Raw genomic sequence first — 27,430 nt, forward strand, 5'->3', positions numbered from 1 at the left:
ATCAGTGCCATAATTCTTGACACTTGGTTTTATTTTGTTTTTGTTTTTTTTTTTTTTTTAACTAATTTCAGGCACAATCCTGAACTGTAAGCAAGATCGAATATATCCTTCCTCACACTCTGAAACCCTGAGTCCCAACAAGGTGTGGACTCAAGACTGGAAATGAAAACCCAAATACCCGGATGTTTGGAACCAAGGTTCCAGCGAACTTCTGGCCCCGGAGTTCTTTAGGGCAATGTGCAACTGAATAAAACAAAAACAAAACATGTGTCCTGGACTTGCGGTTGCAGGAAAGGCCCTTGAGACCCAGGCAGCTCCGGAAGCTCTCTCAGGAGGAACACTCCCCAGGGCTCTGGAGCGCACTGGCTGGGAGGGTGATACCCTGGCTGCTGCGCCTGGGGAGGGGGCAGCCAGGGCTTGTGGCGCGCTTGGGGACGGCCGCCTAGAGGCCAGGGATGAGGTCAAGGGTGGCGTGGGGGCCGGGGCCGGACGTGGCCTGCGGACTCAGCGCTCCACACACGCACTCACACAAAAGAAGCCGGAAAGTGGCCGAAGGAAGCGGGCGCGTCACGGGGGCCGAGCCAGGAGCCTGGCGCACCCGCCCCGCCGCATCCCAGGTCCACGACCCGCTCGCCCCACCGCTCTTCCCGCGCCACCGCCACCGCCGCCACCGCCACCACCGCGGCGCCGCCAATGAGACTCCTCCCGCTCCTCGGTGAGTGCCCGCGCCCGGCCGCCCGGCTGCCCCGGGGGCCAGCACTTGCAGGGAAAGGGAGCTTTCTAAGGTGGAACTCACGTGCCAAGTGCATTGGCCAAGACTCCAGGGAGAACTGACCTAGTCCTACTCAGGATGTTTTTCTCCTTGCCTTTCAACTCTAGAGTTCAAAATTCAGGGCCCAGGGACTAAGTCACCTTTTTATTTCCGCTGACAAAGTTCCCAAAGTGCCCCAAATCTCCGACTTTGACCTTTCTTCTGATCTTCCCCGGAGAGAGATTTGGAAAATCCAAACCATTAACACTTGTGGGCAGTTTTCCGGCCTTTGAGGGGGACTGTCAACTCAGACTTTGCGTTCATTTAAAATACCATTTTAATGATACTGCGCAGAAAGCTAATAAATCACATCTTTGAAGCGGCATTAATTCTGGTTTAGATGGCATATACAGTCCCAGGTGAGGCTAAGACTGAGAATTGTCTGTTTAAGCATCTCTTGTTACCAGATAAAGATGATTTATCTCAGATAACGGTTTTCAGAATAATAACTGAGACGATTCATAGCTGTCCATCCCAAGCAGGCTTGGAGTGAGCAGGCCTAGGACAGCAATAAAAAAGGAATGTCCTATGCTTTTCCTTATCTTTTCATAGCAGCCCACAAAATACCATTGCCAGCTTTGTTTTCAAGAACTCTGAAATAGAGGCTTGTTCTCTCTTACCTGTGCTGGGTGTTGTTGGTCGCGTTGTCTGGTGTTCCCTTTCTGGAAAATCAGTCTTTTTTGTTTTTGTTGTTTTTCTTTTTTAAAAAGTTTTTAATAAAATTATAGTTGATTTACAATATTGTGTCAATTTCTGCTGTACAGCAAAGTGACCCAGTCATACATATATGGAAGATCAGTCTTTGGACCAATATGTTAAGTTGATTTTTTTTTCCTCCTAATGGAAGAAAAAGAAAATAAACCTTCTTATGGAAAAGGCAGAATTTAAACAGATCCTTAGAACCCAGAAAAAAACAATCATTGCATTTGTCCTTCTGGATGGTATGATAAGTTACTTTTCATCTTAAAATAACACAGATTTGAACTTGAAAAGACCCAAATACTCAGTTTCACCTTGATTTCTTTCTGCTCAGAACCATTCCCAGTTACGGGAAACTGCTTTACAATCATGCAGTTCACATTAAAATCACCTTTCCTCAGGGTAAAGCGTCCAGTGATCTAGGAATACTGTTTTCTTTATAAGCCTAGGTTGTTTACTACTTTTAACTTGGTTGAGATTGACCTGATAAACAATGAGATTGAAGAGAAGTGTTAATTCTCTTACTAACTTGCTTTTGTCCTGTTACTCACCTAAATACACCCTTGGGAACTTCTCATATGCATTGATCTAAATGGAAAGAAAGAAGTTTAACTGGACAATTGGGGGAACGTTTGTGTTTTTTTTCTCTATTTTCTTTAGTGGGGTTTTCCACTTTGCTGAATTGTTCCTACACTCAAAATTGTACCAAGAAACCTTGCGTCCCAAATGCAAGATGTGAAATACGGAATGGCGCTGAAGGCTGTTATTGCAACATTGGATTTTCGGGAAATGGGGTCTCAATTTGTGAAGGTAAAAATCTTTGTTACCTCTTTTGGAGCATATTATAAGATTTAATTTTGATGTGGTTGCTTTTGCTTATCCAGAAATTAAGTTGTCTTACTTTATACTGTTTGATTTCATGCTGTTGATAAAAAAGAAAAAAAGCATAATGAGCAATGTTTGTCCTTCTCAGGTCAAAATTTATACTTGATTATACATTTTGATACTTCGTATATCTTAGTTTTGCTAAAGACTGTCCTTGAACTTAAACTGAAAAACTAGGTTGCAGAGAGCAGAGTCAGTAGCTTCAGGAAAAAGAGAATTCATGACATCTAGCTATACCCTTATGTATGCATTGCCCTCAGACACTTCCCTTAGTACTTGCCTATCTAAATTTGAGAATAGTATTAAGAATTCAACATTTTTTTTCTCCTGCATTCCCTGGATGTATACCCTGGGGAGAGAGAGAGAGGAGGAAAATTTTGAAATATATTCTCTTCGGAAGAAGTAAATTTCATTTATAAATTTTAGGCTACTGCCCAGAACAAGAACACCAGGAAAGTTCATTCTAGAGTACAATTTAGTCCCTTGCCTTGATGAACAGAACACCATCTGCTAATCAGTTTTGAGTGATTTCTTGTCTGTGGTCTCCATCACCGCCACACCTCTTCTTTCCTCAAGCCTCACCTCTCTTTCTTTATTCTCTCTTTGGTTTTTAGTAGAATCTAGTTTAAACTAGGTCAATAGAACAACATTATGTGTAAAAGAGAGAGAAAAATTTCCAAGTTATATAAATTAGTTTGAAAATATAATTAAATGGCAAGTTCAGATTAGAACTGTGTGGTATTACACTCCTAAATGTATTTAAGATAACATGGACTTTTTCTAATTAAGCCAGGATATTGTACATTGTTAATATTGCATGTGTTTTGCTTATAGCATAAACAAGTTGTGTCTCGTGATTCAATTTGATAGGCTCTTAAAAAAGATTAAATATGCAGCATGTAGTAAGACCAGACCTCATCATAATTAGTTTAATGTTTAAAAAACGTGGAGCAAAGCTACAGTTGCTTAATGGTGCATTAGATCAGGCATTTCTGCTTGTACATACAGCCAGGATTTGCAATTTATTATTTTACAAGCACTACAAAATTCTTTCTATAAATACTCTTAGATTTTTATTGTGTATTTCATTGAATGGCATTATGGTAAGTTGATAGTTGAGTGACCTTCAAAATATTACATCAAACATTTTAGTGTGCTTTTACACTAATCATTACAAATTATACCATAGTACTTCATAAACAGTGTTGCTTTTTTGTTATTTAGGTACTTTTCAGCTGTCATGATTACCATTATTATTAACATCAGTAATTTTTCACAGTTTGGACCTTCAGCAGCCAACCAGCTTATAATCATGTTTTTAATGATTTTTTTAAAAAAACACATCTTGCATTATCCAATGCAGTTGTTTTCCCTCCTGCTGTTAAGTCAATAGTCAGCTGAAGGGCAGAAAATATTTTCCATTGAAAATAAAAATATTTCAAGACCTTTGCCCTGCAATTTCTTTTCACACAGAACACAATTCGTAGTGGAATTTTTTTTCTTTTCTTTTCAAGTTCTTCTTAACTTAAAACTCACTCTTATTTAAAGAATGGTACATAGTCACTTGTTTTAATATTCACTATCTGAGGTTTATAATGACCTCTTAAAACTGCTCAGACAGTGGTTTTCAGCTTTTTCACCTTTTTATTAGTTCACTGACAGATTTTTGACGTTTATTTATTTATTTTGCTTTTTAGGGCTGCACCCTCAGCAAATGGAGGTTCCCAGGCTAGGGGTCAAATTGGAGCTACAGCTGCCAGCCTATGCCACAGCCACAGCAATGCAGGATCCAAACTGCGTCTGCGACCTACACCACAGCTCATAGCAACACCAGATCCTGAGCAAAGCCAGGGGTCAAAACCTCATGGTTCCTAGTTGGATTGGTTTCCTCTGTGCCATGATGGCAACTCCTGACATTTTTTTTAAAATAGATATATTTAACATGATTTGGGAAATTAAAACATTGTATTTTCAACTGCTAAATAGTCTAGGTGTATTTTGGGTTTGCAGAATTGTGTTGGCTTTTTTCATCTCCAAAAGGATTCCCCAGATTTCCTTATCTTTCTCTAGGATTGGTAGTGGGTCACTAAGAAATCATTAGAAAGAGGTTTTATGCCAGAGGATGCCTACTATTCGGGAAATGAAAGTTGTTGCTTTTGACATCATTACCATCATCTTCTTTATCTTCATAAACTTTGGCTCCCTCAAAGCCCTGTCAAATAAATGTTATGATAATAACCCAACCTTCCTAAATACATTCCATCCCAAGAGCTAAGTTTGAACAAGTTATTTAGAATTTGGATTTTTTGGTCCCCCAGCAACAAGATTTAATAGTAGTGAATTTATTTCACTTAACTGTCCTTTTAGTGAACAAGTATTTCGTGAGCATGTTCACCATCATCACTGCCATTATCACCGTCATCATCGGGAGAGTTAATATCTACTGTTCATTACATCCAAGATGTTAGTTAGCATAACACCTTCATCCATTGTTTTTCTCATTTTTTCTATAAGGAAATAAAGTCGTAAGCAGGTTAAGTGAAAAACTCATGTGGCACAACAAAGAAGCAGTGGAGCCAGGATTTGAGCCCAATTCTGTCTAATTCCAGTGCCTGTGTTGCGACTCACTCATCTTCACCATAAGGCCTCTGCTTAACAGATTCTGCCATGCTCTTGTGTTAAAATAATACATAAGAAGTGGCCTTGATTTCTAGTATATGTGAGGATAGTTACAGAGCTATATTAATGACTTGATACAATGATATAAAAGGTATTAAAAGAGGAATATTTGAGATGTACAATCAATTGCAGGAAAGCTTTCCAAGTGGAGGTGACATTCAAGCTTAGAATTGAAAAATAAATAGGATTTCTCAAGACCGACAAAGTGACAAAGCCAGACAGAAGAAATCAGCAGTAACAAAGGCCTAGAAGTTGAACACGTGTACTTTTCAAGGAGCTTCAAGTATTTCATGCTGGATATGTATCAGAGAGTGTATTAGTGGAGAGGTCAGTGGAAATTAAGTTAAGATGTCAAGGGTATGGACTTTATTTTGTTAACCAAAAAGAGCCAGTGGCAGGTATTGAGGAGCTCAGGTACATGAAAGATTGTGTGTATTAGAAAGATGATCCTATTAGGTAGAGTAAGAATGGATTAGCAAGGGTCAATCCACAAAAGGGTGTATACCCAGCCTATAAAAACAATAGCACCTTTTATTTGTACAGTTAATTATAGTTTATGTTGCCTTGACCCTATATATCTTCAATTTTTATATCAAGCATTTGAAATAAAAACAACAGATGCTGTCTTTTACCTACGAACACCATTATGACTGGTTTTAACTGTCTTCTGTTGAGCTCTATGCTATAGCCTTTTCCATATTAGAGAAACAGGACTCTGACAGCTTAAATGAATCTCCCAGTGTCCCAAGGCTAAAGTGGTAAAGCTAGGACTGGAACGCTGGGATCCCAGCCTTCTCTAGAGTACCAAAAGTGTCAGCATGTTATCAGTCCTCTGACATAATTAGTGTACAGGCTTTTAAACCAAATTGGTAGAATGGTGTCCTTTTAATAGTATTAATTTATCTACTATCACTTCTTTGAGGTATGAATGGGAAATAACACACTTATCCTTACACAGATCTGTAAGCGTAATTTTCAGATAGGAGATGGAAAAGTTTGTATAGAAATCTGGGGTTCATTTAAAGGCTTTTGAAATTATTGATTATATTTAACCATAAGATTAGGTTATTTTCGTTCTTTAAACATATATTACTCTTGCTATTCTTGTGGTTACTTTCTGGTGCACAATAATGACAAATATAGGAAGTGAAACATCTCTCCTCTCCCAGGTAATTTAACAAAGTTGGAATAAACTGAACTGTGAGAAGCGAGAAGCAGGAACCAGGGGAAGGATACCGTGCATGGCTGAGTGTGAGGATGGGTGGCTGTGAGGAAATAGTCTCTCTACTGTCATGTCAACTCATTAAGTGGGGCTGGAGTCTTGCAAGTTTCATGGAATCAGAGTGGGCAGAAGAAAAACAATTGCCCTAGGTGAAGCCTGGGAAGGGTCAGGAAGGATGTAATTGACTCCTTGTATGCATGTAAAAAATCTTTTCATAGCTCAGGACATGCCTATTATGAACAACATCACAAGCACTTTGTAGAAAATGATGAAGTCTTGGTGCCTGACTCAGGGAGACATGTTGTATGATTAAAAAGCAGTCTTTCATTATTATCTAATAACCATATATATGCTTGAGAAAAAACAACTGGAAGATTGTCATAATGAACTGCTCTCTAGCAGTAGGAGATGGGTAAAGGTAGAGAGACCAATATCACAATAGCTACCAAAGAGTCAGGAAGAAGAAATAGTCTAGAGATTCAGCATGTGGGAGAAATGTTCATTAAAATTGTCTCCTAGCATAAATCTACCCAGGCTAGATTACAAGTGAATAGGCTCGAATAGAAGTGGTGAGATGTGATTGCTTCCGTAACAGTTTTTCCTTTAGTAATAAAGAGGATGCTCATCCAGATGGGCATCCCGATAGTCATCAGAACAGATGAAGAACATACAAAATGTGTATATGTCATGTATACACACATCAGTTAACGCAATTATATCTACTGCCAAAACAGTGTCCTACAATAATAACACCACTTGTAAATATTTAATAAAGTGATAATAATAAAGTCTGTACTAAAAATGTAAACAGAAAAATAACCGTTCTTCTTTGCATCACATCTCCATGATTTTTCATCTTTAATAATGATATATATAGTCACAGCTATATTTTATATACCTATATACCTTTTGACTTTTATGAAGTATAAGTAATCATCTTATGTATGTAAATGATTTTTGAAAACAAACATGCCAGGTAGTTCCCATCATGGCTTAATGGTTAATGAACCTGACTAGTGTCCATGAGGACTCGGGTTCAATGCCTGGCCTTGTTCAGTGGGTGAAGGATCTGGCGTTGCCATGAGCTGTGGTATAAATTGCAGACTCGGCCCAGATTCCCATGTTGCTGCGGCTGTGCTCTGATTTGACCTCTAGCTTGGGAACCTCCATATGCCGCAGGTGGGGCCCTAAAAATACAAAAAAAAAAAAAAAAGCCAGAATTACATAAACCAGTAGTCATCAGTTATTTCTCACTCAAGTATCATTGTAAGGTATTTCAATTATGAAAATGATGCTGCCAGTACTCAAAATTTTATTAAAACTCTTTTCTAATTTATATATATATAATTAAATAAATGTAAATAAGCTAATTAAATATATATATATCTATATCTTATCCTCAGTAACTGTGAAATTTTGAGAGTGGATTTAATTTTCAGAAACAGCTAAGACAAACTCCTGGCCAAATTTGATGGATAAAGTAGAAGATTAATTGCCAGAATGGTTTTAAGAAAATTGTGTGTGGTTATAAAGTAATATGAGGTGAAATATTTTGTATGAGTAGTGTGGAACAAAGACAATTTTTAAAGTTTTGAAATGTTTTGACATTTCATTTAATAGTGAGATTGCTAGAATAAATGTACTACCTTTCAAGTTGTTAATTCTCATTTGGATGCTTATGTTCTGTTATTTGTTTAAAGATATATATATATTATTTTCATTCATTCAACCCATAAATATTATCTGTTCGTCATGAATCCAATTCTAAAGGACTTTGCTAATATCTCTAGCTCTAAAAATAACAAAGATAAATCTAATACATTGTTGATCTAGATTCTAACTGTATACCAGCTTATTTAGAAATATATTCATTATGTAGTTACTAATGCAAATATTTTATAACATAAATGTTATGATGTAGGACAAAAGAGTCATAGAATGTATTAGTGCATTTTGAAGAACACCACAAGCATTTTCTTATATGATAAAACATCATAATTCCCTTTTAAAATTCCCTTTTAAATTTACTTATTTTAACAATTAGAATATTCATTTTGTCCCTGTCATTTTTGAGATCTATTATAGTTTTGAAAATTTAGAAAATGGTACCCTTAATTATTTAGCATACAAACATATTTTTGTTACCAAAAATGGTAGTCCATAGCTCAGTTTTGACATGTTCTGGCAAATTAAATAATCTGTTTTCCTAAATTAGTCTATTTATTGAGACAGTTCAGAACAAAAACAAGAAAGTTAAAGTTTACAGATTATCTTTAAATTGTACCCATATATAACTTTGGTGAAGTTACATCCCCAAAAGATAGAGTGGATCAAAACTGCCTGGATCAGGTCCCTCTAGAGAAGCAATTTTTCATAGCAGCTTCTAAATCTTGTCCTTTTTGTCTTAAGGCTGCAAATGGATGTCTTTGGAATATTTGTTTTCATTTCTGATCAGGAATCATCAGCTCTCTTGGTAGTTCATCTTCAACTTTTCTTGTCTTTTTTTATTTATTACATGTTGTGGTATTGGAACTTCAGAGTAGAGAATTGAGTAGCAGCCAGGGCCAGCATTTTCTTTAATTTTTCCCTTTCTCTCCTCTTCTCTGTCTTTCTGTCTCACTCTCTCTCTTTCACTCTTCCACTCTTATTCCAGTTCTTGGGAGGAGGTGCCTTCTAGTTTTTAAGGAATACTTAAGGAATATTTAAAGATTTGGAAGTGTATGTCTCTGTAACATTGTATCCACACCTCCCTTCGTATGTATATGTTGCTAAAAATTCTCAAAGAAGCAAATGTTTTTCGTAAAACAAATGTATTTTTACATACTCCAGAGGAATTTCTTTGTTTAATGAATTCTGATAAGTATGAAGTCTAATGTACTTCTAGATAGCTGTGTATCAAAATGTGTTTAAAGTGAGGTGCTTATTTCCCTGGGACTTCTTGTACTGAAAGGAAAATATAACCTATTTAAGAAATGATAGTCTAAATTAACCCAAGGCTTACATTCCAGGATGCATAACTTCTGTGAACTTCATCCAAATAAATAAATTACCTTTGCCAATTTCAAGAATTCTTTTCCTTGTACTAGAAATATGACCTCTTTTGCCTGTTGACAAGAAGGGTTACACAATAGAACAAACCCAGCCACAATAATTAGGTAGAATTTCCTCAAAAATATCCTCTCTATAAGATTACAAATTATTTTAACATGTAAAATGCGAAAAATAAAAGAATAAACCATTATAAAAACTTTCTTTAAGCTAATATTTTATTTTTAAAATGAAAAGGAAAAACGGACTTGTGTCATTTCAGTTTTGCTAATCAGCTCCACAGGTTTTTTTTATTTTTATTTTTTCTGTCATAGTTGATTTACAATGTTCTGTTAATTTCTGCTGTACAGCAAAGTGACCCAGTCATACACACACACACACACACACACACACACACACACACACATACATATATATACATTCTTTTTCACACATTATCCTCCATCATGTACCATCACAAGTGACTAGATATAGTTCCCTGTGGTATATAACAGGATCTCATTTCTTATCCACTCCAGATGCAACATTTGCATCTACTAACCCAAACTCCCAGTCCATCCCACTCCCTCCAGCTCCATGGTTTTAAAACTAAAACTTCTCTCATCCGACTTGACTCTGCCATTTTTGCAGACTAAGTTTCAGGAATCTTTTTTCAAAGTCATCCTGTTTCACGTTTATCTCACAAGGAAAATTAATGAGATGCAAATTAAGAACTATCCTGAGATCTTAAAGAAAGGTTTAACATGAATACATGATTTTGGATTTGCCCAAGTAATCTATAATGAAACATGAAAATATTTCTTCATGTAGAAGTCTCATTTGGTTTTAATTACTCTTAATGAGTATTATCTAGATGGATTCATTGCATATTTAGAATCAGAAGAGTATATCAGGTAACTAATGGCAGAGAATTAAACTGAAATAGTAAAAGTAAACACAGAACTTCCAAGTTCTAATTTCAACAATCAAAAAGACATTCAAAATTCTGTGTTAAATCAATCTTAGATTAAGACTTATCATCTGATTTGACATTGTTAGAGTGCTGATGTTTTTCCAACTGAAGATGGTCATTTTCTGTTTTCACTTCAGGCTAAAGTGTTAATTAATCATACGTTATATCATAATTCATCAATACACATACACACACATATATACACATGCATATATATATGTGTGTGTACTAATATGCCATATAATATATGCTACTGCTGATAAAGCATCAAAAACAATAAAAATTATATCTCATTTTTTTAGAATTAGTTTTCATTTTGTATATAAAGTGAACATGGCACTTCTACCATCCTATATTTTCTGTTTAATCATTTCTTTAGGAACTTCTAGGAAATTTTTTTTTTGTCTTTTTTTTTTTGTCTTTTCTAGGGCCTCACCTGTGGCATATGGAGGTTCCCAGGCTAGGGGTTAATTGGAGCTGTAGCCCCCGGCCTTTGCCACAGCCACAGCAACACAGGATCTGAGCTGCATCTGTGAACTACACCACAGCTTACAGCAATGCTGGATCCTTAACCCACTGAGCAAGGCCAGGGATCGAACCTGCAACCTCATGGTTCCTAGTCGGATTCGTTAACCACTGAACCAGAAAAAAAGCAACAGAAGATAAAAAGGTATGACAATAAGCTGATAAAATTATCAGTAATACAAGCCAATTCTTAAAAATAACCAGAAAATTGAGACTAAAGTGTCTATTTCTAAGTTTTTATCTCCTACAAAAATGATCACACATAGAAATCCAGAAATTTAAATTAAATATAAATTGCACTGTAAACATGTAATTTTTATACCTTTTCATCTTCTGTTGCTTCTTAAGAATATATTGTCTTAAAGAAGAACAAAGGACTGTGGGGATAGCTCCTTTAACATCGCAAAGTGACTTGCTGAGTCTCAATTTCAAATCATGGGAACAGAGTGAGAGAAAGTCCTTTTCAAAAGGACATTTGAGTGATTATTACCATCAAGAGAGTGAATAATGCCAAGCAAACAAAAAAACCTGTCTATGACCATTACAAGAAGAGTGGGCCCCCATTTTTACATTCATCTTTTTTATATAAGCCCTATTTCATTTAATCCATTTTCTGAGACTAATTCTAGGCTAAGGAAAGGGGGTTCCTATGTGGATCAGCACTCAGATTTGCTTGAATTCTTTTTTTTTTTTTTGGCTTTTTAAAGCCACACTTGGGGCATATGGAAGTTCCCAGATTAAGAGTTAAATCAGAGCAACAACTGCTGGCTACAGCCATGGCCATAGCAATGGGGGATCTAAGCCATGTCTGTGATCTACACCACAGCTCACATGACGCCGGATCACTGACCCACTGAGCAAGGCCAGGGATCAAACTTGCATCCTCATGGATACTAGTCAGATTCATTTCCACTGCACCATCATGGGAACTCCCTGCTTGAATTCTATACATTGTAGAAGATTCATATATGAAGACTACCTTAGGTAATCCTATCCCAAGTATTTTGCTGTAAATACAGACTATCTATTATAACCAGATGGCAAATGTGCATGAATGATCAGTTTGCTTAATAAACTTCACATTGGTTTTCTCCAGACTGTCTTTGATTTTCTACCTCATTTTGAGTGATCAACTATGCAAGACTGAATTTCCATTGACTTAACTACTGCTCTTGTGAAATTTTCATGAATTAGGAAGCAATATGTCCTAAAGCAAGGAAGGTCATTTGCAATATTGGCACTAATGCCTTCTGATGGCTTCCTATTTTTGAAGCCCGCTGGCCCTGATTTTCAGTCCCAGAAGTCACATTGACTGTGGTATTTTCTTCTGCATTTTACATATCAAATTGCTGTTTTCACAGAAATCCTAGGGAATGTGGAATTCTTGGCATTAGAAAAATAATACCTCTAATCATATTAGTAATTTTTTATTTAATTACAAAAAAGAATTTTAGTCTAAATGTTATTGAAAATATCTGTCTCACATTTATCACTCTTTCCAATGAGTTTGTCTTTTTAAATACAACATTACATGAAGCTGTATTTATTCTTCAATTGCTTGTTTAAGGTGAAGTTTTATCTTTTTTGCATGAATATGTACAAAGTGAAGGACTTTTATTAAAGCAAATTTTATTTTTTTATATTCTATATTTGATTAAAATAGAATAAATTATCATATGAACGAATTCAGAAAAATAGAATATTCTATGTTCTACGGTATAATATAAAATATTTATTTATAATTTATATGTGTAATATATATAATTCACATATAATATAATTTATAATATAAATATTTTATATGCTTTTTTGTATCCTCTATTTTACCAATCATCAAAATGATCTCGAGAATCTGAATTTATAAGAGATTTGTACAACTTGTTAGTCAGCTGTATGGGATAATACTATTGTGTAGTCAATATTATACAGCATTGGTATAAATGTGTCAAACATTTTGAATGTTAAAAAATGTAGAAAAAATTACATGTGTATGGCATGAAAATTGCAATTTTATGAGTATTAAAACATTAAGGCAGTATTATTGAAATACTTCAGTTCCTTCATAACTATTCTGGTCCATTGCCATTGAGAAAAAAGTTACCAGCACTTAAATTTACCATAGTCTTGTGTGTAGTTTTGAGCAGGGTGATAATAAAGATATTAGGAGAAAAAAACATTCTGTCTAAAGAAATCAGAATATAGAGAAAGGAACTCCAGCACCTGAATGTAATAGATGATGATATTTTATATTCAACTCAAGGAGTTTTCATTAAAAATGTGATTATCTTGAGTGTCATTGGTCAGACAAGCTCAATTCCTGCGAAGTCCCCTTACGTGGAATTTACTGCATGGTAATACTGTTTTCCATATCACCATCATTCTTCTCAGAATTTTATGTTCAGATAATTTATATTACCAAGAAATGTGATTAGTATACAGTTCATAGATTCGTTTTATAATCGTTTGTATGTTCCCAAATAAATTGCTGGAAGATAGAATGCCAGAACTGTTCAAACCTTGTACTTATTTTAAGAAGGAAATTAACACTTTGGTCCTTTATTTGCCATGGAAAAAGATAATGATATTCTCTAGGAAGATTAGAATCTGACCAAACATTATAGGTTAAATATAGCATACAGAGCTTTGTGCCATTTGTAAAAAGCTATCAGGAAGACAACCCAATGACTGAGTTTCTGTACTATATTTTTTTAGGGACACAGATTTAATTTAGAGATTATGGTTTGAAAATAAAATTTACAGTATGAGTGTTTTTGGCTGATAAGAAATTGATTTTGTAAAAAAAAAAAGAAAAGAAAAGAAATTGATTTTGTGACCTTGCTACACATTAATTGAAATATCTGCAGTGTGTCTTCGGGAGGATTAAGGAACCCTATATACTTGGGACCATATCATTCCTTCCTGTTGAACTGGCGAGTTAATCACTTTGTTCCCATTATAGAGATAAACACTACTTTTCATTACTGTGGGGTCTAAATAATCTCCGTCTGTGACATAACAAGTAGATTTGATAGAACTGACATAATATTTACTTGTTTTGCTATACTGAAGGTAGAACCCTTTAAGAGTAATGTTACTTATAGATTAAGGTGGTATTTTATATTTTATAATATTTTAAAGGCTATATTTATAAAATCAAAAATAAGAAAGTGCGCACATGAGCCCACTTAGAAAATTATTTTTATTTAAATTTTAGAACATAGTTTTAAAGAGTTACAATAGAATAAAGGTAATTATTAGTGCTCTCCATACCTTAAATGTTAGCTTATTTAACAGATATAAATTTAGGTTGTGTTTACAGAGGAAAAAATTAATTGTAAAGGAGTTAAATTGTTAAATTAAATAAAATCTTCCTTAAGAACACCAAACTATATTTTTTTCATTGATATTCTTTGAGTCGACTAAACAGATCAGTTATCTATACAATAATTATTCAACCAATTGGACTTCTCAACTTTATCTCTTTTTTGGGGGGGATATAATCTCAGAACTAAAATTTGGGTCATGTTTGTTTAGTGATATTATGCTGTTGGCTCTCTGCTGATCAAGAACATATCCTGAGTCTTAAAGAATTTATTATTCAAAATATAATTGAAGTCATGTTTAACATGTAGCACTCAAAGTGGAAAGGAATATGCTGGGTTTTATTTTTTTTGCATTTTTGATAATTAAAGTTGACATGTGCAGACAACTAAATCAATTTGATGAGGTTGAACAGAAGTTGAGGTGGTTCTAACTCTTGTTTGATAGTTCTGCATTTGTGGAAAATTTTTGATATTTGGAAGTAAGAGAATTCTATATCCTTTGTGTCAGAAAGGTTCTTATGCCGGGTTTCCTGGTGCCATATGGAGGATAAGTTCTGAAGATAATTTCTGGACCTTTATAAACACAGAAACCTATTGAGAATACTAAAAAAAGTACAACAAATCTCTGTTGTATATGCAATGCAGGAAGGCAAGCAGATGCTTGATTATAGCGTTATGTTTGTTCAACGAATGTGATGTTCACTGCAGCAATTTCATAATGGAATGCCATGTGGAGAAGAATTTTTTTAATGTGTTTTGGACTTTGAATTTCAGTGTATTAGTAGACAGATATTTCAGAAATTTTTCAATAGTGGCATTAATTGTTGTTTTGAGTCAACAATCTCTTTATACTTATCCTTTAAAAAAAATCAGAGGATTAAATTAAGAGTAAAGAAGTATGAAGTTAATCTGAATTTAAGCAAAGTTTTAGATTATAGCTCATAATACACTGTCATTATTGTGTTGAGAAAAGAAAACTTAAGTCTTATCAGTTATTGGTGACACAGTTTTAAAGAAAGATTTCCACATTTCATAAATTGTGATCCTAGGACTTACAACTCATAATGCCTTAATATTTGCAGAACAATTTCTTTATTAATGAAATGAAAGTGTCCTGATAATGGTAACTAAAACTGACTAACACAAGAGTTCTTGTTGTGGCTCAGTGAGTTAAGACTAGTATCCATGAGGATGCGGATTCAATCCTTGGCCTCACTCAGTGGGTTAGTAAGGATCTGGATTTGCTGTGAGCTGTGGTGTAGGTCGCACATGCGGCTCAGATCTCACATTGCTGTGGCTGTGGTGAAGGTCTGCAGCTGCAGCTCCAATTGGACCCCTAGCCTGGGAGCTTCTATATACCGCAATGCGCCCCCCGCCAAAAAAAGATAATCTCACACACACACACACACACACACACACACAAAATCTGAATGACACACTCAGAATATGATACACTTAGAGAACAGAATTTAAAATAAAATGTTGGGAGTTCCTGTCAGAGCTCAGCAGTTAGCAAACCCGACTAGCATCCATGAGGATGCAGGTTCAATCCCTGGCCTCGCTCAGTGGGTTAAGGATCCAGCGTTGTTGTAAGCTGTGGTGTAGGTTGCAGACAGGACCCTGATCCTGCGTTGCTGTGGCTGTGGCGTAGGCTGGCTGCTGCAATTCCGATTGGGCCCCTGGCCTGGGAACCTCCATATGGTGTGAGTGTGGCCCTAAAAGACAAATTAATTGATTAATTAATTAAAATAAAATGTTGACCTGTGATGATTATTCAAAACTAGAATACAAAGTAAAACAATAAGTATAGGAGAGAATAGCTATTGTTTCTTTTAAAGTAGATTTCAGCAAATGAAACATTACAGTGGAGACCCACTTTGAAAGTCTGTGCCTCAACTTTTTAAATTCAGACACTTTTGATGATTTCAACCAAGATTGATCAAAAGTAGAATTGCAGCTTATTTGGGGAAGCAGGGCTGTGGAAGAACCAGAGCCTGTGAGAATGCCATTCCTGGGATCAAATCCTCATTCTGTCATTTACTAGCTGTCGTATTTGGGCCACTTTCTGTGGTATATAAATAGTCTTATCACCTTCAAGGTATTTTTTGAGGTTTAAAGAAGATAGTACAAATGTAGCACTTAGTTATAATAATGGCCACATAGAAAGAACTCAGTAAGTGAACTATTATTAACATAACCTGTTATTCACTCTCTGCCAAGTTGTTTTTGATAGGTTCATTCCTTTTCTACTTTCTCAAACCTTGCAGGAAATCAGATAAAGATCATCTAAGCAACTAGGTTATAATAACAAGGTGCTCTTCTGTTTTTCCTAAATTCCACAAGAATAGCACATATGAGTGCTTAACCATACACCTAGAATAAAGGTAGATTACGCCCTCCTTATTAATAGTTTGTTAATCTTTAACTTACATTTTAGTCTTGCTGTGGCTTCAGGAAAAAGAATCATTTACTTACTAGTAAGCTTCCTTTAAAGAGTGATTTTCATTAAATTTCCTTTCTACTAATCGCCTGATCAGTCAGCATAGTAGAAGACTGAGTTTAAAGTAGAAGATAGTTAAGAAGAATATTAGGGAGTTCCCTAATGGCCTAGTGGGTTAATGATCTGGTGTTGTCCCTGCTGTTGCTTGGGGCACTGCTGTGACATGGTTTGATCCCTGATCTGGGGGCTTCTGCATACACACACACACCACACACACACACACACACATATGCTAATAAATTATTTTTAAAAATGTTTAGCATTGAAGACATGGTACCTAATGGAGGATATAAAATGCAGTAGGAAACAGACTTGAAAACTGTAAGTTCTCACAAATAGTTTATTCCACTTATTATATTTATCATAATAGATTAATAATATGTTAATATTGCTTGAAACTATGAAAACTTGAACAAATCTATATATTATGAAAAGCTTAATATTTTTGTTGGCTTAACAAGTCTCCCATTGATATTAGCTATTTAAAATATGTGAATGAATGGAGTTTCCTAGTGACCTAGTGATTAAGGATCCAGGTGTGGTTATTGATGTGGTTTGGATTACTGTAGCATGGGTTTGATCCCTGGCCCAGGACCTTCTGCATGCTGTGAGTGTGGCAAAAAACTATATGAATGAAGATTAATAAACAGATAAATACAAGTTTAGATAGATATAAATATTTCTCTACATGAGGTTTAATTATTATGCAATTTTGAAAGACTTGCAGAATACTATAGCTAAAGTTAATTAGAATAGATAAATACATATATACACATACATATGTCTATGTGTATGTAAATAATAAGATAGATATAAAATGAGATCCATATATAAGAAGATTCATTTGCCATCTAATAAGATCATTCTGAGAAAAATAAAAAGGAAATAATTTTGCAGAGTGGAAGGATTAAATATTTAGCAGAACTTTGTTTCAAAGGGGGGAATTTCAATATAATCTCTAGGTAGAATCTTAAACTCTGAGTGAAATCACGGATCCACAGAATAACCTCAAGGGACATGTGTTCATTGACAGGATCTGGGTGAGAGGAGTGATTGGAATGACTCCATCATGATTCTTTTCTTTTCTGCCTGTTGAAGCATTCATCAACGTAATATCTCATTCTGAATAAGGATGGATTTGAGTGGAAATATGTCAGACATCTTTATTCAATTCGGCAACATTTCTGAGTTATAGTTTATCTCATGTCAACTCAAGATGATCAAATATTTACTCATTGCATTCGATTACTCCATACTCTCTTGGAAACCTTTCCAATAAATGAAAAGTAAGCTAACTACAGATTCAATTGATTGAGAATGAAAAGTCATTCTTTGGAAACTAAATCTCAACTAAATATTTTTTAAAAGTCAAAACAAACTTCTTAGCATTTGGCCAGTGATGAAAATCTCTATCAGGCTCTCCCAAGTGTAAACTTCTGTTTTTTTGAACTTGTCATTTGAAAATTATTACCGAGGAACTGATGATCAATTTAACTTTTAAAAAATGTCCTGTAGGAGTTCCCGTTGTGGCGCAGTGGTCAACGAATCCGACTAGAACCATGAGGTTGGGGGTTTGATACCTGGCCTCGATCCCTGGCCTTGCTCCGTGGGTTAAGCATCCAGTGTTGCCGTGAGCTGTGGTGTAGGTTGCAGACGCGGCTGGGATCCCACGTTGCCATGGCCCTGGTGTAGGCCAGAGGCTACAGCTCCGATTCGACCCCTAGCCTGGAACCTCCATATGCTGCGGGAGCAGCTCAAGAAAAGACAAAAAAAAAATGTCCTATAATAAAGTTTTTAAACCCTCAGTATAATAAACCAATGGGATCTAATCAAACTTACAACCTTTTGCACAGCAAAGGATACCATAAAAAAAAAAGACAAACTATGGAATGGGAGAAAATAGTTGCAAATGATGCAACCGAAAAGGGCTTAATCTCCAAAATATACAAACAACTCATACAACTCAACATTTCTGAGTTATGGTTTAACTTATGTCAACAATACTATGGCATAAAGTTAACTAGAATAGAGAAATACATATATACACATATGTATATATATTTAAGAGCGATCATAAAGTGAAGATAAAGAGGAACCAAGCTCAAATATTTAATTAGAAGAGAAAGGAAAACTGACATAGGATTTAACAATGTGGCCTTAAAGGTAGAGAGAACGTGTGTTATCATTAAAGTTAAGGGAATGGTTATTTCAAGAACGATGATGAGTTCACAGTTTCAAATGCTAATGAAAGGCCCAATGAAAATGAGAAACACTCAATAATTCTTTTAATATGGAGATCAGTGGTGGCATTAGCAAGAATTACTTTGGTAAAGTTTTGGTAACTGAATCCAATCTAGAATAGGTTAAGTCAGGCATGAGATGTAAAGAAATTATTTTTAAATAGTATGGGGCAATGAAACTAAGTGAAAAAGCCAGTACAGAAATTAGCCAAATATAAAGACTGTTAAAAAGAACTGAGTAGAAAGAAAAGAGTAGAAAGAAGATGAGAGGAAAGGGTAGAAGAAGAAAGAGAAGGTTCCTGAATACAAAAATGGATAGGGTCTTGGGCACAGGAAAAGTGAGGCTAAGTGAGGGTTTAGAACAAAAGATTCTGGCTTACGTGATGGCACAGGTACTGGTTTGGAATCTAGAGCATCTTCACATGCTTTTTTGAATTCATGAGTGGTGGGGGACAGAAGAGGGAACAAATGTGGTTTGTCTGGGAAAATGACAGGAATCTTGAAATATTGAAAAAGAAAAGATAGCAACAAAGAAATTAACCACATAAAATAACAAAGCAGTATTATTTGCCAGTGCTGAGGGCAAAACGCTGAATCATCTTTCTGCTTTCTGTCTTCTCCCATAGATAACCGTCATGATTTCTGTCTTCATCAATTCCAGCCGCCATAACAAAAACCATAGACTGGGTGACTTTAAAATCAAACATTTATGTCAGACAGTTCTGGAAGCTGGGTAGTTCAAGATCAGTGAGCCAGCAGAATAGATGTCTGGAGAGAACACTCTTCTTGGTTTAGAAATGGCCATTTTGTCTTGGTACCCTCCCATGGTGGTAGTCCTTTCACCCCCTTAGAAGGGCACTAATCCCATTCATGAACGCTCCACCCTCATGATTTAATTACCTCCCCAAAGCCCCACATCCAAATAACATCACATTGAGATTGGGACTTCAGCATATGAATTTGGGGGGCCAGGGGAACATAAATATTCAATCCTTAGCAGTACCCCTTATCAACATTGACTGAACATTGCCTTGGAATTTCCTCAGAACATGCACTGATCAATAACTACCAGAAAAGTAGAATTGACGTGGGAATCCATCACATTCTAACTAATGATGGTGATTTTTTTTGACCCTGCATTCACGCTGTAAATTATAATTTTTCAGACTAAACATCCAAAATATGTACATTTATCATTTATAAATTATACTTAACCACCTCTACATTATGATCAGTAACTACTGAAAGGTAAAAGGGAAACAATATAAATCAATGAAGAAATGTTAACATTTTTTCCTTTATATCAATGGATTGTTTTGCATGTGCTTTGGGGTGCATTTCCTCCACTGTAATTTGGAAACAGCTGATACTTATGAGATCCTATTTAACAAGTATATCATGGTAGCCTGTTTTGTATATACTGTGTAGATGTCTTAAATCATGCATAGAAATTGTAATTATTGTGCTTTCTATTAGATATTGATTTTTATATTGAGATTTAAAACTACTCTTAAGTAATGTTCTTGGTAGTGAAAAAAAATCCATCTGAGACCGAAAATTTACTATTAAAAATAGCACTGACAGCGCCTTCCAAAATATCCCTTTTAAATGAAACCATCATGCCATGATTTCATCTATTTTTGTTCTATGACACATGTATTGAGATTAAAGTGCCTTCAAAGCATCTTATTGCTACAGAACACCTCCCTTATGGTCAAATACATTTTTAGATTTTCTATCCAATCTCTTTTGCAAAATACATTCTTTCTGTTTTTGATAATCTTTTGAGGCGTTAACTTAAATTGTTTACAGTCATTCTGAATAGGACACCAGCTGCTTTTAGTTATGATAAATCAACAACTTGGAAAATATTTGAATTTGAGTAGAAACCTAGTTTGCATTTGGATTTCAATTGTATTTTATTAGTTGCAAAATATTATTCCATACACATCTTTTGAGAGTTTAATTAAGAGTAGAAAAACAATGACTACTGCCTTTAAAAAAATTGATATCTTAGTTGCAGATTTTGTTGCCAGAAAGGCAGTTAGTCATGGTTTTGTTATATGAACACTTAAATATGAATCGTATTTTTCACATATTGCTTAAGCTTTGCCACTCATGTCTTCTGCCATCTAAGAGTAGGTTATTATGTGTATTTTTTGTTTTTCATCTTCCGTTAGATGGGATATGAGAGATTATCTGATGGCTATCAACCTCTCAAATTACCATTAGAGAAAGCATACTGTTAGTTGTGCAAAACAACTAAAAAATCAAAATTAAGATATTGCTGTTAAATTTATCAAATATGGAACAAACTCCAATTTTTTGTTAATAAATGTTATTTTTGTTTTATGAAAGTTACATGTATAAATTCATTATAAAAATTCCAAGCCATTTAAAAAATGCAAAAGAGAAAGCAAAGCATCTCTAAAATCTGTAACCCCACAAGCCAGCTTTTACGTACTTAATCTACACTATTCTGGAGCTCTTTCTATAGACACCTATAAAAAGACTTTATAAAAAAGTAAAATGATTGATAGGTGATACATAGAAGAAAGAAAGAAAGAAGAAAGAAAGAAAGAAAGAAAGATCGATCGATCAACAATTAGGACAGTTGAATAATTGTTTTACTAAAAGATGTCCACTCTCATTTTACTAGATTTAGCGCAAGAAAAAGAATATACTGTTAGAATGGAAAGTATGTAATATACCATATAATGAAAGATGCTGACTTTCATTTTACTAGAGGTTAACAGAAGAAAGATAAACTGAAAGAATTTCTGATTATGAATTTCTATTTTTAACTAGAAGAGAATAATTTTTAAAGTAACTGTGTAAATATAAGAAAAAAATATAAATAGAATATAAATATCTCAGAGTGCTGAGATAATTTTTAACCACATATTTTGATTTCAAATAGTGCTGGTTTGCCTGCTGCTATAAAAGATGAATTGATTATTGTAGTGATACTTCTTCCTTCCCTTTTTACTTGGTTTTTGTTGTTTATCCTATTTTCACTTTATCAAGCCTTATGCTATTGCTATTGTGGTCTACCACGATTCCCACAGAGGCTTGGTCTTGCTTTTATGTTTAAAAGCTTTTAGTGCGTCCCTTGAGTAATTTTCACTATCGATGCTCCATTTCTGGGATTCAAAACTATCTTCTCTAATTAGCTGAATTTCATCATGAATAAATACAAATATTTTAAGAAGGGTTTCTGACCACCGTGTCTTCTACTTTTCTCTATATTCAAAAACATCCAATAACTCCTTTTATATGAAACTCTTATCTGGACATACTCTCTTCAAGCCAAACTGTCTTTTCACTAGAACTTTATAAACCATTTTCTGTATCTTCTAGCCCTGACTACCATCATGCCAAAGATTCAGGCTAGCCTGACTTTTATCTCTTATAGATGATGTGTCTTTTCTGTCTAAAAGACAGACATAACGTTTATTCAGAATTTGTGCTAGAAGACATGTTCCTTTTCTGTGTATTTTCCTTTAGCAATATCCTTAATTTTTTAGCTTGCATAATTAACTAAAGGAGACAAAGTTAATCATTATCTCTACATATATTTTAAAATACAATGACTTAAATATTTCAACATATCACCTATTCTTATCTAAATTTTTATTATAGTCCTGTATTTTAGTTTGGACATTTTTTGTCCCTCAATTTAGCCATTACTATTTTGAAATAATAGTGGTCATAATCTTAGAAATAATAAGAGCTGTAACTTGCTGACTTTGTGCCTGGAACTGTTCTAGGACCTTGGCTTGTATTAATTCATTCAGTGCTTGCTATATGTTACCATGGATCACTCAACTAACTAATGACTGAGTGGGATTCAAAACATAGGCAGGCCAGCTGCAGGAATGTGCTGAACACACAGTTCTGTAGTCTCTTTGAGTGTATTCTATACAATAACATTGTCTTAGATTTACCTTGTTATTTATCTGTTTGTTTCTCACTATTCTATCATGTTTACCATTCCTTCTTCCTGGGTTCAATATTCTTTGCCCCGAGTTTCACTATTGGCAAATTTTACACTGCTTGTTTATTTGAAGATGTCTATATATATGTAATATATATATTATATATATATATATGTAATATATATTTATATATATATATATATATATATATATAAAATATTGTTGTTGTTCTTTCATTTAATGTAATATTCCAAGTTAACAGCTAATTTTATCTAGGACATTTGAGGGAATGTCTATATATATATTTTATATATATATATATATATAATATTGTTGTTGTTCTTTCATTTAATGTAATATGCCGAGTTAACAGCTAATTTTATCTAGGACGTTTGAAGGCATATGGTTTGTTATTTTCTAGTTGTCACTGTTTAAAAGGTCTGTTGTCATTTATCTTTGAAGGTCATCTACCTTTTCTTTATAGATGTACATATGCATCAACTCAGGCTGTCACAACAAAATACCATACACTGGGTGGTGTAGACATTTATTTTCTCTCAGTTATGGAGGCTGAAAGTCCGATTCAAGGTGCCAGCATGGTCAGGTTTTGGTGAGAGTTTTGTCTCTGGCTTGCTAACAGTCACCTCCCCGTTTTGTCCTCATACTCATACAGTAGAAAGAGAAAGGGGGAGGAGGAGGGAGAAGACAAGAGGGGGGAGAGAGAGAAATCTCTCTGATGTCTCTTCTTATAAAGGTCTGATCCCATTGGACCAGGTTCCCACTGACATGACCTCATCTAACCCTAATTCCCTCCCCAAACCCCATCTCCAAATATCATCACATTAGGGTCAGGGCCTCAACATATGAATTGGGGGGGGGACACAAACATTCAGTTTATTAGTTAATAAGCACTTTATTAGAGCATATGTTTACATAATCATCTCTGGTGTTTCACAGTGATGTGTCCAGATTTAGACTTCTTTTCTTTCACCTGGCTTGGAATTGTATTTCCTGCGTTTGAACATTGTTGTCTTTATTTTGTAACATCGTTTGTACTAACTCTTAAAATAAAATAATGACTCGTGCTCATTTAATCTCATTGGAATTCCAGTTGAACACTCCCTTTCTACCCTTTATCTCTCAAACTTTTTTCATTAGCCATCTCTTTGTTTTACCTAACAAAGAGATGCTTCATGCTGGCTAATTTCATCAGCTCTAGCTGCACATCAACATTGTTTTACTGCTATAGCTAATCTATTTTGTAACAAGCCACAATATTACCTTCAACTATTATTTTTTATTCTAGACCTTCTACTCGATCATTTTAAACTCTCCTGAGTCATTAAGAGAAATATTTTTATTGTTGACATATTTTAAATTTCATCACTTATGGCTGTAATGTTTTAAACATTTCTTTTCTTTTCTTTTTTCTTTTTGTCTTTCTGTCTTTTCTAGTGCCCCTCTCATGGCATGTGGAGGTTCCCTGGCTAGGGGTCTGATTGGAGCTGTAGCCACCGGCCTACGCCAGAGCCACAGCAATGCGGGATCCTTAACCCACTGAGCGAGGCTGGGATCGAACCCGCAATCTCATGTTTCCTAGTCGGATTCGTGAACCCCTGAGCCATGACAGGAACTCCTAAACAGTTACCTTCTATGCTGTATCTGATAATTCCATTTGTAAAAGGTCCTAAATTTCTTACTTATTGTTTCTGCTGATGATCAAAAATGGTATGTGTGTGTTTGGTTTTAGTCATAGAATTTATCTTAGCCAGTCTTTATGTGTTGGGGTCCTGTGCCAAGGATATTTCTGTGCAGGTAGCATATTCATTTGCTTCTTCTTACAGCTACCATGGCCCCCATCACTACCATCTCGGAGTCACTTTCTATTGATTTGTCGGCTTGGGGTTCCTGCAACTACAGGCATGTAGTTATGGATTCTGAAATTCCTCTTCCCCCGCCCCATCTGTTGCCTAGGCCAAGATGGATAATTTTTGTGTCACCTCTTTTTCCTGGCGAAGACCTCTGTAAAGTCCATCCTACCACTGAGTGTGCAGTCCTTTGATGGTCCTGACTTTAAACAATGGTTTTAGTCCTGGCTTCACCTTGCACAAGTTCAGTCCTTTCCTCTTCTTCCAGAGAAGCCTTGGAAAATCATCACCTCTAAAAGTCTTAGTTTTACCTTCTAGTTTCTAGCTTTCTCTTCCTTTTTGTCTCTGAGGATTTACCTTTGAGAGTACCTGTGTTTTATTTGTCCTATTTTAGCTATTATTTCTACTATCTTGTTGTAGAAAGATGTTAAGATACCCTAGTCTTTATATACTAGACTAAAAATTCAAAATTCTTTGTAAGTCATTTTATGATTATGAAGTAAGCTAGCCTGAGGGGAAAAGCATCAATACTGTGGATGATAGAGCAGAAAAGAGGAAATAACCTTGATGACATGGTCGCGATGCTAAATTAATCACCCCTGTAGTCATTCTACCTCTGGAGTTTTTCTTTTGTGAGATAATTGATTGCCTTACGGTTTAAGTGACTTCAAAATAGGTTTTCTATTACTTATAGTCAAAGCACCTTACATGAGCTATGATCAGTTTGTTTGCTTTGATTTCTCAGCCTGTGTGACCTTTGCCTTGATTGTAGGGCTGTATTGGTGTGAGCTGTTGGCTTACCTTTCACTGAAGAAAGGTAAAACAAGGATTCTCTGGCTCTGACAAAAATGGCATACATATTTTGGAATGGTACTTGAAAATATGGGAAATAGAAGTGAGGTTCTCCAGGTAAACAGTGCTCAAGCTTGAGTTTAGAATTGCAAAAGAAATCAGAAAAATAGGCAGAAAGTAATATTTAATTAAATATATGAACGTGAAAAGTATATAAAGCTCAAAGAAGAAAATTATACCATCATTTTCTTAGACAATCTTGAACTCAAGAGAAAGCAAAATAGACAGGTGAGGTGGAGTGTAAAGAAAACTGAAAATAGAAATAAAAGGTGAACGTCAGCAATGAATTATATATATAGAGCACAAGAAGTGAAAATAGTGGAAACTTCTGTAATTACATTAAGGATATTAAGGGACATAAAAGAATATTTATGTAAATATTTAAATAATTCAATTTTAATTAACTTGTTTTACATGAATTAGTATTTAAACATAGTTCATAACACAAGAAAGAGACATTTTAATAATTTTAGCAGGCACTTTTATAAAATCATTTCAGAGCCTTTTTGAAAATTAACATTACATTATATGACACATGTTTACAAAGAGAGTGGAGAGCGAAGATCACCAATATTATAAATACTACTACTACAGATAATATTTACTGAGTATCTACTCAATTAAATAACTTTTTCTTTTTTTTCTTTTTAGGGCTGCACTCATGGCACATGGAAGTTCCCAGGTTAGGGGTCTAATCGGAGCTGCAGCTGCTGGTCCAGGCCACAGCCACAGCAACACGGGATCTGAGCTGCATCTGTGACCTACACCACAGCTCATAGCAACGCTGGATCCTTAATCCACCAAGGAGGGCCGGGAATCAAACCTGCATCTTCATGGACACTAGTTTGGTTCATTACCTCTGAGCCACAGTGGGAACTCCCTCAATTCAATAACTTTTAATTCATTCATATTATCTTTATTAGTCCTGTGAAGTAGATGATCTTATTGTAACCATTTTATGGGTAAAAAAAATGGTTATCATTTAATTTTTATACCCGAATCAGTAGTGGAATAAATTGACAGAAAATAATCTGAAACATCAGGAAGGGAATGGGCATGACATAATCATGGCTTTATCGTAACTGATCTTTGTCTATTAATCACTGTGTATTAACCTATTTTACTTTCAACAAATTTTTTTTTATTCTGTCCTTTTTGAGTTTTGCACAATAATGTGACTGCTTTTGGAGGGAGAGCTTGCTGAGAGGCAGGAGTGGAAATCAGGAGGCTGTTGTATGCTTTCAGCAAGAATTCTAAGAAGGTCACAATTTTGGAAAATGACTCTTTAACCAGAGGCAAAAGGAGTACCCACCCAGGGCTCCAGGCTATAGCGCACGAGTTGCTTACATGGAGGAGATTACTGGCTATTCTCAGGCTTAAATAGTGAGGTGCAAGAGGAAAGGGGTTTTAAACCCTAGGAATAGAAATGTGTGTTACTTTTAAGAAGAGATTTTTAGGGGGAAAGGTGTTACTTACTGGAATGACTGCAAAGAGAAGTCATTGTATCGACTTGTCCGGAGTGTTTTAAACAAATAATATAGATCCTCATTTCTCTGGGATGATTTAAACATGAGAGGTGGATTCCGTGACCCTTCTGATTCATCTCTAGCCTTGTAATTCTGCAAAAAAGTAAAATATTTCTTCAGAACCTTTCATAAATTCCTCTAGGCTTACTACTTACTTATAAGAGTTAGTACTCTCGGTGGTAAACTAGTTACTAAAGATTTTCTGCTAAATGTTCTGATTTTACTACATAAAAACATTTTAACTGCCCAATGACTACAAAATTTTCCGTTTTAAGAATATTATGTAAAACTCTTAATTGTAGAAGTCAGAACTCTTTTTCAATGGAACACTCAAATAGGCTGACTTGTATACCTCTATGGGA

The 27,430-nt window shown here is 35.1% G+C and overlaps 1 protein-coding gene across 2 annotated transcripts in view; it reads left to right on the top strand.

The window, feature by feature from the left end:
• The window catches only part of ADGRL4 (adhesion G protein-coupled receptor L4), a 99,984-nt gene continuing 72,905 nt past the window's right edge, over positions 352–27,430 (top strand). Inside the window, exons 1-2 of one of the 2 annotated variants that reach the window (XM_005665360.3) lie at positions 352–715; positions 2,171–2,320. In XM_005665360.3, the coding sequence (XP_005665417.2) occupies positions 694–715; positions 2,171–2,320 (172 nt within the window). In that variant the 5' untranslated portion in view covers positions 352–693. The remainder of the gene's footprint in view (positions 716–2,170; positions 2,321–27,430) is intronic. The other variant, XM_005665361.3, reaches the window with a different exon arrangement.

This window comes from Sus scrofa, chromosome 6 (assembly GCF_000003025.6).
Source record: "Sus scrofa isolate TJ Tabasco breed Duroc chromosome 6, Sscrofa11.1, whole genome shotgun sequence".
Classification (NCBI taxonomy): Eukaryota; Metazoa; Chordata; class Mammalia; order Artiodactyla; family Suidae; genus Sus; species Sus scrofa.